The 18524-nt window shown below is 31.9% G+C and overlaps 1 protein-coding gene across 1 annotated transcript; it reads right to left on the minus strand.

Moving 5' to 3' along the window:
- Positions 1–3312: 3312 nt before the first annotated feature.
- On the minus strand, positions 3313–15478 carry LOC143068721 (ribonuclease Oy-like). Its single transcript, XM_076242981.1, has 10 exons — positions 15383–15478; positions 14398–14462; positions 13622–13703; positions 11793–11848; positions 10924–10993; positions 9729–9796; positions 6041–6154; positions 5393–5441; positions 4080–4151; positions 3313–3605 (listed from the first exon to the last, which is right to left on the minus strand). The coding sequence occupies exons 2-10, from the start codon at positions 14445–14447 to the stop codon at positions 3432–3434; spliced, it is 735 nt and encodes a 244-aa protein (XP_076099096.1). The 5' UTR covers positions 14448–14462; positions 15383–15478; the 3' UTR covers positions 3313–3431.
- Positions 15479–18524: the final 3046 nt, after the last annotated feature.

The raw sequence follows: 18524 nt of genomic DNA on the forward strand, positions 1-18524 counted from the left end.
AAAAAGTATGTAAGATACTCAAATTGTTTGTGTTCAAGATTATAGCATAACGATTGATGCATATTTGTTTATTTCACTATTATGTGCAGTTTTTATGAGAAAATGTAGTCTAAAAATCAGATAAATGTATATTGTTAGTTTTAAAAAGGATATATTTATCATATTGTTTAATTATTTGTCAGGTCAACTACATCATTATCTAATTAAAATATCATTCTTATCCTGGTTTATAACTTTCAGATTACAAGATGAAAACTTTGTTTATTGCCATCTGTATTTTCTTTGTGACTTTGATAACATTTGTGCATGGATCAACGATTCCAGCCCCCACCGAATTCACTGGCAATAACGGTATGTCAAAATATATCAAGTTAGTGCCAAACTTATTTTAGGGGATTACATTGTTATTTTTTTCCTTTTTTGTGCGCGATATTTAAATTTATTATAGTGGTAAATCAATAAAATTGAAAATGGAAATAGGGAATGTGTGAAAGAGACAACAACCCTACCTAAGAGCAGACAACAGGCGAAGGCCACCAATGTTTTTTTACGCGGCGAGAAAATCACCCACTAAATTGCTTATCACAAATTGCTTATAAATTTATCTTTGGTGAGTTAACCTTTTTAGTTTTTCTTTCGTGGACTTTGTTTAAAAATGGAAATCTAAGTTTTTGCATCTTAGAAAGAGTGTTAAACTGATCAGAATGCCTTTTTTTCGTCTGTGTAGTAACTATGGAGAGATATTTGGGAAAGTCAACGGAATTATATTAGAAAATCCCAAAAAGAAAAACATCACATATGAGTTAATTTAATTTTAAACAATGAAGAACCTCATACAAACGTCCATTAGATGATGCTTCCATAATATGATATTATAAACTAGAGGTGTAGCTTACTTTGAACTATGTTCATTTCCAGCAATGACCATTCCCAAACAGACTGAATGGTTTTACACCAGTCATTTTGGGGTACCTTAAAGCTAGCTGTTCGGTGTGAGCCGAGGCTCTTTGTTGTATGCCGTAATTTTACCTATAATAGTTTACTTTTTTCCAATTGTGACTTAGATAGAGATTTGTCTCATTGGCATTCATGCCACATCTACTTATATCTATAGATATATATTTTATGACGAATGAGTTTTTTTAACTAGTATTCTCTCCTTTTTTCTTAAGTTTTGAAGGACATTAAAATTAAAAGAAACGGACTTTCAGTAGTTCTGGCATTCTTGACGTATTTGTATAAATGTATGAGCTACAACATTTTTTCTATTCAGTTTCCATCTATCTGCCTATGTTGTTTCTGAAATCGTAAAAATCGCAGAAAGCGTTCTTTGATAAACCTATATGAGGAGTCAACTGTAGCGGTGTTCAATCCTTGTAGAATAAGACTTTCTCATCATTTTATTTATTTGAATTCTTTTTTACCAATGATTAGAGAAAAAGCGAGTTCCTGGTATGAACCTATGATGACTTTGTTGTGTAAAAAAGCATTATTTTCTTGTGTTTTCTTTACAGACTGCTTGTTGCCGACCAGACCAGGGCATTGTCGGGGATATTTCCCGCGATATTCGTACCGATCAGGAATGTGTAAAGTGTTTATTTATGGCGGTTGTGATGGGAATGCCAACAACTACCTTGACATTGATGAGTGCAAGACAGCTTGTATGTCAGCCTCATAACAAATTAAAATAGCTTGGGAAAATCGACCATGTGGATAAAGTACTTTTGCAGAAACAAATAAAATTATGTGTTAAAAAAACTCAACACTCTTTTATTACCGACAAAAAAATCTGCTAAAAAGATAATTGGATGAATTTTATTTACCAAAATATTAACGATAGATTTTTTTCATGTATAAAATGGTGTAAATTTGTATGCAGTTTTATTATATAGAGTTTACTAATAGCACCTGGCTGAGCGAACTTAATAAAATAATTTATAATGGTCTTATTCTTTTTTTATAAATTCATACAAAAATACTACCCTAACGGGAGGGATTGTGCCTACTATTCACAGGCGTCCTTCAGCTGGCCCCTAAACAAATATATACTAGTTCAGTGATAATGAACGCCATACTAATTTCCAAATTGTACACAAGAAACTAAAATTAAAATACTTCAAGACTAACAAAGGCCAGAGGCTCCTGACTTGGGACAGGCGCAAAAATGCGGCGGGGTTAAACATGTTTGTGAGATCTCAACCCTCCCCCTGTACCTCTAGCCAATGTAGAAAAGTAAACGCATAACAATACGCACATTAAAATTCAGTTCAAGAGAAGTCCGAGTCTGATGTCAGAAGATGTAACCAAAGAAAATAAACAAAATGACAATAATACATAAATAACAACAGACTACTAGCAGTTAACTGACATGCCAGCTCCAGACTTCAAATAAACTGACTGAAAGATTATGATTTCATCATATGAACATCAGGCACAATCCTTCCCGTTAGGGGTTTAGTATCATACCATCATAACATATATGAGAAGAACATAACCCGTGTCATGCCAACAATGGTTTTTGAATAAATGTGTTTAGTTCCGATGCAAAGACCCTATAAGTGAATCAGTATTAACGCCAAAATATGCAATCTTTAATGACCTGACAACAGTATAGTAACTAAATCCCTTCTTAATAAGTCTATTCAAAGGTTTTGTTAGTTTTTGAGGTGAATACTGACACCTTTGTGCTTTATAAAGAATATTTCCATAAAAAATTGGATGTGAAATACCTGAACGTATAAGAAGTCTGCATGTTGTCTGTTGTTATTTAAGGATAATTGTCATTTTATTTATTTTCTTTTGATACGTCTTCTGACATCGGACTCGGATTTCTCTTAAACTGAATTTTAATGTGCTTTAATGTTATGCGTTTACTTTTCTACATTGGCTAGAGGTATAGGGGTAGGGTTGTTATCTCATTATCATGTTTAACCCCGCCACAATTTTGCGCCTGTCCCAAGTCAGGAGCCTCTGGCCTTTGTAAGTCTTGTATGATTTTTTATTTTAGTTTCTTGTGTATAATCTGGAGTTTAGTATGACGTCCATTATCACTGTATTAGTATATATATTTTTAAGGGACCAGCTGAAGGACGCCTCCGGTTGGGGGAGTTTCTCCCTATATTGAAGACCCTTTGGTGGCCTTTGGCTGCTGTCTACTCTATGGTCGGGTTGCTGTCTCTTTGACACATTCCTCCTTTCCTTTCTCAATTTTATTGTGTCACAAGCTTATAATATACCAATCAATCTATATACAGTATATACAAAGAACACTTTACTGTTTGTTTATAGAATACACAAATGAAAAATCGTATGTATGGTTAGCTAAATTTATCTTGTCTATTTATTCAACAAATCATATACCCTATGCATAACAACATTGCAATTGCATAAGATTTAGCTTAATCGTATATTTGTTGTTCTCTTTGAGTGGATTAGTTTCTTTTAATCTCAGGAATATATATCTCTCCTCCACGACAAGATTGTGTTTGAGATAGTCTGCTCCAGTATAGCGTCGAGTCATCTTGAGGACATTTGATAAGTTTAAACTGTTTGTCCATACATATTCTTATTTCTGCCAAGTCAGTTTTTCTTTTACCTGACAGGGACTGTAATGTACAAAACACTATTAAAATATGTGCAAATAGCATATTAAACTACATTAACAACTCTTGTGTTAGGGAAGGATCCAACTTTTTGGAATTTTGGATCCTCAATGCTCTTCAACTTTGCACTTGTTTGGCTTTATATATATTTTGATATGAGCGTCACTGATGAGTCTTATGTAGACGAAACGCGCGTCTGGCGTACTCAATTATAATCCTGGTACCTTTGATAACTATTCAATAGAACCTTCTGGTAGATATACGAAGATGTGGTATGATTGCAAATGAGAGAACTCTCCATCCAAGTCAGAATTTGCAAACGTTAACCATTATAGGCGAAACTAATGTCTTTAACACGGAGCCTTGGCTCACATCAAACAAGCTGTAAAGGCCCCGAACATGACTCTTTATGGACTTGCAAATTAAAACAAATAATAAAATCTTAAGTAAAGGAAACAAAAGATTTATTATTATTACCTTATATCTGTAACACTGTAAATTTGGCATTACTCCTAGTTTCTTTTGAAGGATGTTTTCAATTGTTTTAGTCTGTAAAAAAAATTAACAAAATGATGGTAAAATATGAATGACTGTGACATTTGTGGAAACATTTCAAGATAGGTAAACTTTAACCAGACGGTAAATTGTGAGACCCATTGCTAGGGAACTATTGTTTTACATTGTCATTTTGGGGTCTTTTATAGCTGACTATGCGGTATTGGCTTCGATTATTGTTTAACGCCGTATGGTGATATTTGATAATATATGATAAAATTTGGTGAAGAGTTATCGTATTTTGCCGAACTGACAATATTGTATATATATATATATATATATATATATATATATATATATATATATACTGTTCTTTTGTTTTTATATGAATCATATTATAATGTTTAGTTTCATATTGTTTCTTAACATGTATTTGTGTTTTGTCTATTATGATTTATTTGTTTGTAATTGATATGCCTATAAGGACCCTTTGATTAGGAAATACACATATTTGATTTGATTTTATTTGATTTGATATAGTTGTTAATTTCTGTGTCATTTCGGTCTCTTGTGGAGAGTTGTTTTATCGGCAATCATACCACATATTCTTTTTTATATGATAACGATTTATTGACAAGTTGATGGAGATGTTTATTTTGAGTTACTTGAATGAATAACATATAGAAGCTAATTCAGGAATGTTATATGAAAAACGCTTCTTTAATTAAGGAATGACTGTAATATTTTTTATGTCTATGAAGAAATTACATACAAAATTTAGTGCACACTGAATAATGCGCGTAGCAGGTTATTTAACAGTGTGCACCACAATTTTTTTAATGTTATTTCGATTAGACAGAAAAATATTACAGTCATTTCTTATAATTGAATTCTAAAATCCATTTTAAACCGTAGAAAACCATGAAAAAACGTTGATGACGTCACGGTTACATGACTAAACTATGTCTATGGGCTGATAACAAAATAACGTCAGCCAATCAGAAGACGCGTTACATTCAAAATTCAATTATTCATTACTAGGGTAAAAACTGATATATCCCATCCCCTTTCGCTGAAAGTACTGAGGTTCTCTATCGTGGCTCCTTGTATATCATTTATATAATAAATAAGAATAAACCATCAGAGATGTCGGGCCAGTGGCAAAGATAGGATTTACCGTACCTCTTCAAATTCATAAAATATGCATTTAATTAAATGATTTTTTTAGGTCGAAATAAAAACATAAAAATAATGGAAAAATGTGTCTTTGTATTATTTCCTCATATGATACTTACAACATAAGGTGTTGTGTCATTTGGTGTAATATTCACTTTATTCAGGAATCTATAATGAACGTTAATCATTATGTTATTTTTGGTCTATTGATTTGTGTTGTATTTACATTTTTGTTTCTTTGATGCTTAATGAAAGATGGTGATTAGATAAACATTGAAATAATAACCATTAAGACAATACTAAATTTGATTATATTGTGTATAGCATTTTTCTTTTATTTCTAATTCGATTTCGTTTGTACAAAGTGGCATTTTAAATCAATCGCATTTTCCCGTTTTCACCGCAATTTATAATGTTCGAATTCATCAATTGTTTTGAAACAGGCCCTCGTCTTAAATAGACAGGATAAACAAGCGAAATATGCATGACATACTCGCCAATTTACGTTTAGCAACAAAAAGTCTTTTATCAATTTATCTGACAAAAATTAAATGCCATGAATCGATATTGTTATTTGTGATTTTAATTCAGTTTTTCAAACGGACTAAAAGTGTCATAAAATAATACTATTCATATTTTAGGGATGTGTCGAATGAAACTTTGAAAATAGCACCGGTTGTCTTTCCTTAAATATATTTTGTCCAGTTTTGTTTTCATCGTTTCACATTGTAAACTTTTGATATTATATTATTAAGTCTAAAACTTACTTTGACGCATTGTATGTTTTCATTAAATCGAGTGCTTTCCTAAAGAACAGATATTCTGTTCCAGTTGTAATCAGACTTAAGGCACATGTTCCATGTGTGTTCCATTCATGTTTCCTGCATTCATACAAAGTTAAAATCAACATATTAAAGTTTCTGATGGGATTTACGTGTCATCTTACACTTGTAGATAAGTGAAAGATTTTTTGTTCCATGTTGAAGGCTTTATTGTGAGTTTCAGATAAAAACACTGTGATAGTGTAGCAAAACAGGCACAAATTCAAAGTTTTTGAAACTTTGCAACGGTAGATCTCTACTGATTACTACTTGTCCATGTTTTTATGATATATAGTATGGTATATTCAAACGCGTATTTTTTTCAACTCTTTGAGTAGCAAAACTTGTGGCGTTTATCTTAATATGAATAAAGGCAACAGTAGTATACCGCTGTTCAAACTCATAAATCCATGGACAAAAAACAAAATCGGGGAAACAAACTAAAACTAAGGAAAACGTATTAAATATAAGAGGAGAACAACGACACAACACTACAATGTAACACAAACAGAAACGGACCAAGCATCAGAAAAAATCCCACGAAAATAACAAATATAACATCAAAACCAAATACATGAATTTGGGATAGACAAGTACCGTGACACGTCTTATGAACTTATCTTAATATGAACTCCAAGGAAAATTCAAAACGGAAAGAACCATATCAGATGGCAAAATCAAAAGCTCAAATGCATCAAAGGCCTGGAAAACAATTGCAATATTCCTGACTTGGTACAGAAAATAGCTAACTAAACCTCACTTATATGACAGCCAAATGAAAGACTGTAATAGTGACAACAGTGCGTGAAAAAAATCCAGGCATAATAGGAAAAAAAGTCAACACCAAAGAAACAGTAGTCAACATTGTGTTATAATCTTAATCAATATTAAAACAAACAAATTTTCCAAAAAAGAAAAACAAAATGGCATTAAGAAAAAACCCATAATCAAAAATGAAGGAGAAAAATACAAAAAATGACAAGAGCACAACAAAATAATGGATGTATGTATAAATAACGAGACGCATCAAACGGATATTACCGACTAAGCAGTAAATGTTAAAGATTCACCAAGACGAATAAAAGAACACCATAAAAAGTTATCATGATGATTAACATTGACAGTACTTAGAATCTATACTTCAAATTTATAGAATAACTAATCAAAGAATTCAAATAGAGAAAAATATTAAACGAGTGACCGAATAACACAATAATTCACGAATGCGCGTAGCGCATGAGTTAATTATAAGTGTTGTTCGATCACGAGTTGAATATTTTTCTGAATTTGAATTCTTTGATCAGTTATTATTTTTATTACATTGGCAAACGGCTTTTTTTATGAAATTAATTTAGAAAATGGAAGGAACTATATTCTTTACCTACGCATTCACAATTTGTTTTGATCCGACGTAATCGACGTCTTGACAACGCTTATTTATGTATGACGTCAGAGAGTGAAATAACCACGTTTATTTCACATATGAAACTATCGGTTTTTATTTAACTGGGAAATGTTATAAAATGATTTATTATTTGTGACGTTGAAAAAAAGGAAAATCTCAAAAATACTAAACTCAGAGAAAAATCCAATCGGAAAGTCCACAATCACATGGCAAAATCAAATAACAAAATACATCAAAAACGAATGGACAAGAACTGTCATATTCCTGACTTGGTACAGGCATTTTCAAATGTAGAAAATGGTGGATTAAACCTGGTTTTATAGCGCTAACCCTTTCACTTTGATGACAGTCTCGTCGAATTCCGTTATATTTACAACTAAACAGACATGATAAATAAAATAGCCAAACTATGGGTACAGCAGTCATCATCGTGTAACAATTTTTCAAAGGAACTATTTAACAGGACACAACAACATCTATGTGACTATGTGGAACGCATCTATCCCATCGAGCTAGCGATAAAGGATACTACAGATACAGTTAAGTCGGCCTCATATCTTGACTTACATCTAGAAATTTACAATGAGGGTCGGTTGAAAACAAAACTTTACGACAAAAGAGATGATTTCAGCTTTCCAATTGTGAACTTTCCATTTCTAAGTAGCAACATTCCAGCAGCCCCTGCATACGGGGGTAATATCTCCCAATTGATACGATATTCTCGTGCTTGCATTTCCTATCATGATTTTTTTGATTGAGGGTTGTTGCTCACAAGGAAGCTATTAAACCAAGAGTTCCAAATGGTGAAGTTGAAATCATTCCTTCGTAAATTTTACGGACGCCATCACGAGTTGGTTGACCGTTATTGAATAACCGTTTCACAAATGATATCGGATATGTTCCTTACGTCGTAACTACAATCCCCTTCCCTTTCATGAATGTGACCTACCGAATTAGACTATTTACCGGATTTGTTATCACATAAGCAACACGACGGGTGCCACATGTGGAGCAGGATCTGTTTACCCTTCCGGAGCACCTGACATCACCCCTACTTTTTTGGTGGGGTTCGTATTGTTTATTCTTTAGTTTTCTATGTTGTGTCATGTGTGCTGTTTTTTGTTTGTCTTTTTCATTTTTAGCCATGGTGTTGTCAATTTGTTTTAAATTTATGAGTTTGACTGTCCCTTTGGTATCGTTCGTCCCTCTTTTATCTACAAACACATTCATTGATCTGCGTGTCTGATTCGACGTCAGAAAATTTCATGCGTCACATATATTTGTCGTCCAATGTACATACAAACAATTTTAAAATTTCACATAGGCAATGTTAGCATACAGGATTAAAAATTCAAAAGTATGTAAAAATTAATTTCAGAAATAGACCGAGATTTAAAATAGTCCAAAAGTTATATAGAATTTGTAAGAATCCACAAATAGTTCATTCCATTACGCGATTGAATAATTTGGCGTTTGTGTTTCAACATATTTTGCAATTCATAATAGAAACATATCATAATGACATAAAATAGAACAATATCATACTGGCGGGATCTTTTAAAGTACAGAGTCACGTTATAAGAACCAAAGAAAAACAAAAAGTCGTATATACAAAACAAACCAGCAAAAAATGAAAGACAATACAAACACATTGACGGGATGTTTAAGTACCGAAATAGAATATTTATGAACGAGGTATTGATATCTTCCAATCAGCTGTTTACGAAAACGGAAGAGACCCACTTATCCATAAGCCTGTTTCAACAACTTTCTGTTCAGCGTAGTTGTCTTTTTATGAAGTATGAGTAGCCGTATCAAGCTCATAAATACCGAATAAATTGGGAAATGTATATCCCATATTCAAGTGGAGTTGGGAATTTGCTACAAAGGTGGAGAAAATTGATAATTTCAAAAAGAAAATCTTTTCATTTACCTGATACTGAGATGACTTCTTATATAAAACTCTTGATTTAAGTCTGAAAATATGACAGAGTAAGCCGTGTCTGTTGTTTCCTGAACTTCTGGTTATTGAGAATATCTTAATCAGAAATCATTTTAAAAATTAAATGACTTCTTAGATCTTCTTGTTTTTAACAAGTGTCTGAAGATACTCCGACTCATATGAAAATAAGAAAAGATCGACAGGGAGGGGTGCCGGTTCTTTCAACAGGAACACATATTTTTTGGTAAAATCATCATGATAATTAGTAAATATAATAAATATCTTACCAGAAATCAGAAGGACGAGATTTTTTGAAAATGTTGGGCCAAGCATGCTGTAATTCATCTGTTATATTCTACAATTACAAAGGTGCAAGTATGAGAAACATAAAATGGAACCTATACCGTGTTCAAGTACTTTGGTTTGATCCTAAGCATGTCTAAATCGATTTTTGTGGTGCAGTCTATAGGTTGTCTTCTGTGGCAACATAACGTATCGAAATTTATTTTGAATGAACAATTATATAAATCATCTATTTGAAAGAGTATTTTTCAAGTAGGTACCGATTCAAATGGTTGTTACGAAAAATCTCTATATAAAAATGTTTGCTGTAACCCTTATAAACTTTTCGTCTCAATGAACAAGATAGATATGCAATGCATACTAACTGGAAATTTGATGAAATAGTTTAACCATTTAGTTTTCTCCTTAAAAATGTAGAAATTCTTTGGGGCAATAATTGCAGACTTTTCCCAATAATCTTATGAATAGTTTTGTTTCTATTTGATAGACAACGTTTAGAAAATTTACCTTTACAAGTTATATTCAAGCTACAGAAATATACTCTAGGAATCTGACTTGAATTAAATATAAAATAAACAGCAAAACATGTCCCTTTCTTGATTTGCAACAATGAACGAACAACGACAACCTCTACTTTATCGGTTCTTGGTTCACCACATTCTTCTTATTCGCAAAGAATATGGCGGAGATCTCAATTTATATAAGCGCCCAATCTTTCTAACCTGGAACAGTCGTGTAAGAACGCAACAAAAGAAATAACTGCATGTAGAAATCTGTTGGAAAGGTTTGAACTCATCAATTTGGTTCAAAACACAACCACATACAACAAAATTACAAAATATTATATTCATCTAGAGATCCTTGGCTTTCAATTAGCATTTTGACTTGAAACTCTTGTTGGCCCTGGTTTCCGATTTGTTTAGTAATTGGAGACAAACATATATGTTTCTGTTAATATTCAATAGATATAGGAAGATGTGGTATGAATGCCAATGAGAAAACTCTCCATCCAAGTCACAATTTATACAAGTAAACCATTGTAGGTCAAGGTACGGTCCTCATCATGGAGCCTTGTCCATTTTTTTTGACACACTCATATTGGCTTAATAAACAGATTAACACATGACTCCTCATTTAGAAAATGTCTTTTTATGGATGTTGAATTATAGTTATCATTACCTTTATCTTGCTCATAACGAAAGGAACTGATTTACAATTCTTTGGCCCTTCTTTTGATCCCAAGGACGGCCTGCAATTAAAAAAAAATCATCATACTTTTTAAGATGAATTGAGTATGTCTGGTTTCTCAAAGTCCGGTGGTAAGTGTTTCATCCATGTTCTCTAAAACATCCTTTGTATGTATATATCTTTAAATGAGCGAGGTTCAAGCAGGTGAGAATTTTCAAAATGCAACATTATTTAGTGTAAAACCTTTTATAGACATTTCAGCGTGGGTGTTTGTCACTAATAAAAAAAACAAACTCTAGGTCTCCTCTGTGTCTGACATCAGATTTGAAAAGGGACAACAAGTTAGCGTTAGGTTCAGATTTCTAGGTCTGTGCATTATTTATGCATGTTGTTGCATAAGGAGGACCATGCCCCTTATACTATACCAAATAATACATTATCGTTTGACCTAAAGAGTATGCTATCTTCATGAATATATTGCAATGAATTTAAAAATTTTCTTGTTTTTATTGATGTAATTTTAATGGGGAGGCAATCTGAAAGAAAAAGAAATCTACCTGACTATCAATCAAAATATCAAATGCTTTTTACATTCTTTTAATTATCTGTCAAATTTAACATATTCTTATTATAAACTTAACACTACGAACAAAAACTACTATGATGTTATTAAGACGTCAACAAATAAATATCTTTAATGTATGTTGGTTCTAAAACATTTTGCGGGAATTATCACGCTCATCTGGTATATACTGTGAAATGTTTAGCTGTTTTGATATGAGCGTCACTGATGAGTCTTATGTAGACGAAGCGCGCGTCTGGCGTATTAAATTATAATCCAGATAACTATTTTAGCTTACCACAGTCCGTGAATAATGAACGAATTGATGTAAGCAGGAATTGAGCATGTTTTGTGCTGTAAAGGAAAAGGCTGAAATTGATTTCATGTTTATGTTTGAACTATTTTTAATGAAAAATTTGAAAAACAACATATTTTACAAAACTTAAACTCCATCTTCTCTATCCTAGGGTTACACTTCAATCCCTTCCCCTCCACTTTTTAGAGGATAGGATAGAATCGTTACACTTATGCTACAATTAAAATCTATCAAATTCTTGTAAACTTCTACACTATCTTGACCAAAGACAATACATGGCGGTTGAATTAAAGTTTTCATAATGTTTTCACAAATCTATTGATAAGTTCTTCACACAAAATCGTATGTATTGTTAATTGTGTTTAGGTGTCAATAATACGTTTTGTCATAAAACACCTACCCTTTCTGAAATCCCTCCTTTAAAAATTGCAATTGCATGGATGAAGCTGCAAAATTGCACTTCGTCATATCGCTGGCACCGGAATAAGTAAATATAACTATTTGCTCTGTTTATCTTGAAAATCTAGAACAACTCGAGGACTGCTCAAAAAGATATGTTGCTATAAACGTAATATACTCTTGTTTTACATGATACAAATAAACTCATCAGGAAAAGACAAAATTGTTCATCCAAATTTCATTAATTTGAAGTTTAAATGTGGTGCTCACATTGTAAATAAAATACGACCAGTTAATGAGTTAATTTACTACCGGTGATGTTTTTTTCTCTTATAAGCGATCAGATGTAATGTGAAATATAAAAATAAAGAGATGTGATATGATTGCCAATGACACCACTACCCATCAAGTTAAAATGAAGTGGATGTAAGCAATTATAGTGTTCACTGTAGTACTGCACAGGATGAAACTAAACTCGTTCGAAGTATACATTGATTTGAAACAAATAAAGATTATGTCCAGTAAGACTGACAGAGAAATCAATGGTGGTATAACCCCTGAAACTTAATTAGAAGAAGTTGTTCATATTTCGTGCCTTTATAATAACGGACATTTTACATTAACATGTTCACTGTGCATTTTTTTTTTAAATATATAACTAGATTAACCAATGCTCAGTCATATTGCAGCGTTATTTATGGTTCAGACTGCTTCATACATGTGAATTAACTACTAATTTCTTGTTCTGGAAAATAAGTTAACTTCTCACAATTGTTTAGTTTCTTTTTCTCTCGGTTGAATGAGTAAGACAACTTGCAGTGATAATCGCGTCACATGTTTTGGAGTAGTTATAGTCGAGATGAGCTGATTTGAGAAAACAACATCATTACGCTGATTTTCACCTGGCCTAAGCCATTTGTATTATTTTTCTTCAACTGTTCGGTGTCGAGAAATTCTACAAACAAACAAAAATAATTCTGCTCTAAAAATACTGTCAAGTTAAAAAAAACAAGTTTAACTACATAATCATTAGGTCTCCCTCTTCAATATTGAAGATCTTTATAATCTTTCTTGTCATATATTGTTGGCTGTGTTATATATATATTTCAATCATATAACCCTAATTCTATATGCAATGTTCGTGTTATTACAAACACAATCATATGTTTGGAGCAGTGCATAGGTGATGCTTCTTTTCAATATTTTTCACAACTACATTTAATCATTGAAATAAATTGAAATCGTCAGATTTTTTTATTAGAAAGAAAACATTGCATATAAAATAATAGATGGGGTTCTATGAGTTCAGAACTTAGTCCAATACAAAACCCTTATGTAGTTTTCCCTCTCCCCTGTGTAATGAATACACGTATTGAGACATATTCGGTTTTATTTACATATAAGAGGAATACCTCTTCTTTCTTGCCCATCGTGCAAGCTGTTTGAGGCCATTCTTGTGCGAATATGAAGTGATCCCATCTAGCACTGTAGGTTCTAAAACGAATATTCAAAACTTAATTAGAGAATACGAATGCTGACATGCTGGGGAAGTTGTTAATATAGAATAACAATACCTTTTTATTATAAGTCGACTATTTGAACTTTCTATTACAAATAATTTCAATTTATCACCATATATGTATTAACTATAAAACAAAATTATACGTTTGCAAACTAGTACTACTACTTGATTTTGTGCAATCACATTCGTCTCAGCCATGACATTGAGGGAATTTGGCTTGGTTTGATATCGGAATAAAGAAAATATCCTTCCTTCCTGTAATCATATATCTAAGCAGCCATTAAGCCATCCAGTCTGACAGACAGACAGACAGACGGCAATGCAAGATCAACATTTATTCAAATATGTATACTTATGGAGAGGATAACACACTTCACACTTTTTATAGTTTTCATGAACTAATTTTATTATATTGAGAGAAAAAAAGGAACACACCATTTTGTGATATCAAAAAGTTAAAAAGTAACGCCAATAGATCAAATAATTAATCATAAGCATACAAAAATTCAAATGTGCCTAATGAAACGAAACAACTATCCGCCACTTTTAAAATAAAGTGGTATTTAGAAATTATAGGCCACCATATGGCCTGCAACAATGAGCGGAAAATGTATTTAACGGCGAGTGACAGATGTGTATCTGCATAAAATATATTTTATAACTTACGTAGCTATGGAAGTCAACAGGAAAATTGCTGTCACGAAGAAGAAATTCATCACACCATCCACAATCTGGTAAAAAGAAAAATCTAGATTAAAAGTACAAAATAATCGCAAAGAAGATGTAATTTACGTTATTTGATTTTTTTATAGTAATGTTAAGTGATAATTGTAATATCACTGCAAATAAATGAAATGATAATTTCGCGATTTAGTCTTGTCTTCTCGATACATTATATATATATTCCACCATTGAATCAAGTGTGTTACGGTATTTCTTCAAACGAGACAGGTAAATTTTAATATTTAAAGCGAGAGAGAATTAACTGTTCAAATTGGAGAAATATCGTAATACACGAGTGGTGAAATATATTTCTCTAAAGATTTTTAGCCGATTTCTATAAAAAAAAAAATATCTTTCTTTTTCAAAGAGGAAAATAAAAAAAAAATAATACAAATTAGAGAAATATTACATATGTATCAGAAAATATTTTCCCTGTATAAATTTGTCGAGAGAAATCGTATGTGACATTCAATCCAAAAACAGTGAGATCGGAACTGAAAAAATGGTCGTTTGTATATCATACATCATACACATGTTAATTCCGTTGTGGTTTATTTTTGGTGGCGACAGTCTTGGACGTCGGTCACAACAATAGCTGCTAGCATAATAATCTATAAAAATATCACCAAACCGTGATCATCTCTTTTGAATTATGTCGGTTTTAAACAATATGGTATACAGATCTTTACCTACAACAACCTACCACGTCCGAATAACCGTGGTTGTTTACAACTGAACTCGTATTTTAACCATCTTATGTTCATTTCCTTAAAGATACATTTTTTCGACTATATTCTCTTTCAGTCTCGTGTCAACAATCAAAATGAAACCTAATTCACTCTTTTCATCTGCAATAGTAAGTGTTGTTCTGTTGCTAAAATAGCTTAAAGAAATTTAGAAATTGATAAGGAGTAAATTATATACTTACTTGCTGATAAATCAACTATAAAGAGTAATCATGTGTTCGGACATCAACACAAAAGGCTCCAAACAATCATATGATGCTGATCAAGTACTTCCTCATATGTAATTTCCGGATACTTAGTACCATGTCTAGGAATAGTTTTAAATTCTAATTATAAATTTCATTTTTGTATTTAAAACTTATTTTATAAAAATTAACCTTAAAACAGATATCGACCAAAATATTCATTCCGATTATATTGACTACAGCTATGTTTTGAATTAATGTAAAGGCGATAATGTGGATTGGTGCTAACTTCAACTACTATGCTTGCTAAACATTATTAACAAAAAATATTAAGAAGTATATTAATTTGATACTAATTCTGGCAAAATGTTACTGAAACTGATGCCACCAGAATGTTGGATATTTTGTCAACTCAAGTTTTGCTTGAGATGGACTTTCTTCATAACTGAGACAATTGGCATTCCTATTGGAATGTCTTATCATTTGATTTCAAAGTTAAATAGCAGTGTGTTAATCAGGCTATCACATTGAACTTTATTTGATATACCACGTAATGGTATATTAAAGACCGCTCCATATATTAAACCACATGTAAACATCGACAACTTGTAAAGTTGATGGAGGACCAAACTTCAAGACAGAAGAGATGACTGTTTTTTCAACTGTGAACTTTTTTTGTATAAAAAAATGTTCCCACTTATGGAGTATATTTAGCCGAATCTACTATTTTATTTGATATTAGAATTTTTAATGACAAAATATAACCATGCTATATCATGTTGGTATTTTTCACTTTTCTATGACAGAGTTGCAATCAATTTCATTTATATAGGACTTATTACTGATATGATCCTATGCTAACCTCCAATATTAATCTTGTCACAGGAACATACAAAAGGTATGCATAAACTTTAAGGTTCAACCTACCATTTTTTCTTAAAATGTCCTGTATCAAGTCAGGAAAAATGGCCAATGTTATATTATAGTTCGTTTCTGTGTATGTTGCCTTTTAGTGTTGTGTCGTTGTTCTCCTCTTATATTTGATGTGTTTCTGTCAGTTTTCGTTTCTGACCCGAATTTGTTTTTTTTTCTCAATCGATTTATGAATTTCGAACAGCGGTTTACTACCGTTGACTTTATTTAAGACAACAGGTATCGGATGCTTTTTCAAACTTTTGACTTTTTACATATGATACAAAATTTCGTCTTGTACCTATGGTTTTGATAAATGCAGAAGAAGGTCAATATTTCTGTCAATTATTCGCTACTTGTTGTAAATCAAATTTAGCATATGCATTTTTACCAACCGTTAACAATGGGTGTTGAATGGTCAAATAGGGACAGTTAAGCATAGAAAAGTATGTAAACATATTTAATTGTTTGTTTTCGCTATTGTGGCATTGTGATAGATAAATGGGTGTTTATTTCCTATATTGTTTATTTGATCATAATTATCAAGTGCAGTTTTCCTTAATTAAAAAAAAATCTTTTTTTTCAAAAATCATATAATCAATGCCTGTCAATACTTTTACTTTTGGCATTGCACAAGTCATGTCTTCTTTAACTGGGATCTGTTTTAGTCTCTGGGGCATGTTTTTTTTTTATTATCAATTGTTTTTGGCTTTTAAATAGCTGTCAGTAAAAAGTAAACTCACAAAAATACTGAACTCTGAGGAAAATTCAAAAATGAAAGTCCCTAATCAAATGGAAAAATCCAAAGCTCAAACAAATCGAACGAATGGATAACAACTGTCTTATTCCTGACTTGGTACAGGCAGTTTCTTATGTAGATACAATTGCGAGTTCGCTCATATCGAACTTTCTTGTTAATTTGACCTGTTTTTACAATTTGTAATGCTTTTGAGTTATTTAATGTTTACTTTTTAAGAGTTATGTCTCATCTCTCTATGTTGTAATGTATACCAGCTTTGATAAGTCTTGTTGGTTATGACTATAGATTTTCACTTCTTAGTACTATGAACAGAAAGAATTCTGTTCTTTATTTAAACTGTATACTTTACAACAAAACTATTTTCATATACCTGTGTACATTAATCTATTTAGCGTTTTTTTGTTTGTTCAAGGTTGTTTTTTCTGAAATTGTTTACATCTCACAGTGGTATACTGCTGTTGCCTTTATCTATTAACCCCTCATTTTATTGATTTTTTACTAACAATGTGTCATAGATCAAATTCATTCGTTCAGTGTATGTTCAATTGTGTTTATATGTTTTTTTATTGAGTGAAGACATTTCTATTGATATTTTTTAGTGTGTCTCACTATGTTGTGATGTTACACTGTTGTTTCAGGTAAAGTTTGGTACCTATCAAAACGTTTTAACACGCCGCATTTGTTTGCACCTGTCCTAAGTCAGGAATCTGTTGTTCAGAAGTCGTTTGATGATTTGGTTTTTCGTTTCTCGTTTTTTATATAGATTAGACCATTTGTTTTCTCGTTTATTTGGCTTTACACATGTCATTGTTGTGGCCCTTTATAGCTTGCTGTTCGGTATGAGCGTAAGGCTCCCTGTTAAGACCATACTTTGACCTATAATGGTTTACTTTTACAAATTTTGACTTGGATGAAGAGTTGTCTCATACCACAGCTCCTTATATCTATTAATCGTATATTATAGCATACGAAGTTAATTCATCTTTTAAGTCTATTTTTAAATTAATATGACTTTGTATGATTCTTGACCTTGTTTATAACTTTCAGATTACAGGATGAAAACTTTGTTTATTGTCGTCTGTACTTTTTATGGGACTCTGGTGACACTATTGTATGAAGAAACCACACTAGTTCTCACCGGAGTCACCCAAAATAGTGGTAAGTCAATGATAACTAAGATGGTGGTGAATTTATTTTGGAAGATAACTTGTATTATTTTCTTTTTCATTTGTCTGACTTGTTTGTTTTAAATTGGGAATGTGTGTTCTTTCCGATATACAAAACCTGCACGGAAAAGCATTCTTCAACTCAAAATACAAAACAAATGGGTAAAATAGTCTTTGTTCATTGATGAAGGTTGTATGGTTACCTCTAGTTGTTAATTCATGTTCGATTTTGTTTTTGTGGAGAGTTGTCACACCATACTACACCTTCTTTTTTTATATTTCAATAACAATAATTTTTCGA

This window comes from Mytilus galloprovincialis, chromosome 3 (assembly GCF_965363235.1).
Source record: "Mytilus galloprovincialis chromosome 3, xbMytGall1.hap1.1, whole genome shotgun sequence".
In the NCBI taxonomy this organism is placed as follows: Eukaryota; Metazoa; Mollusca; class Bivalvia; order Mytilida; family Mytilidae; genus Mytilus; species Mytilus galloprovincialis.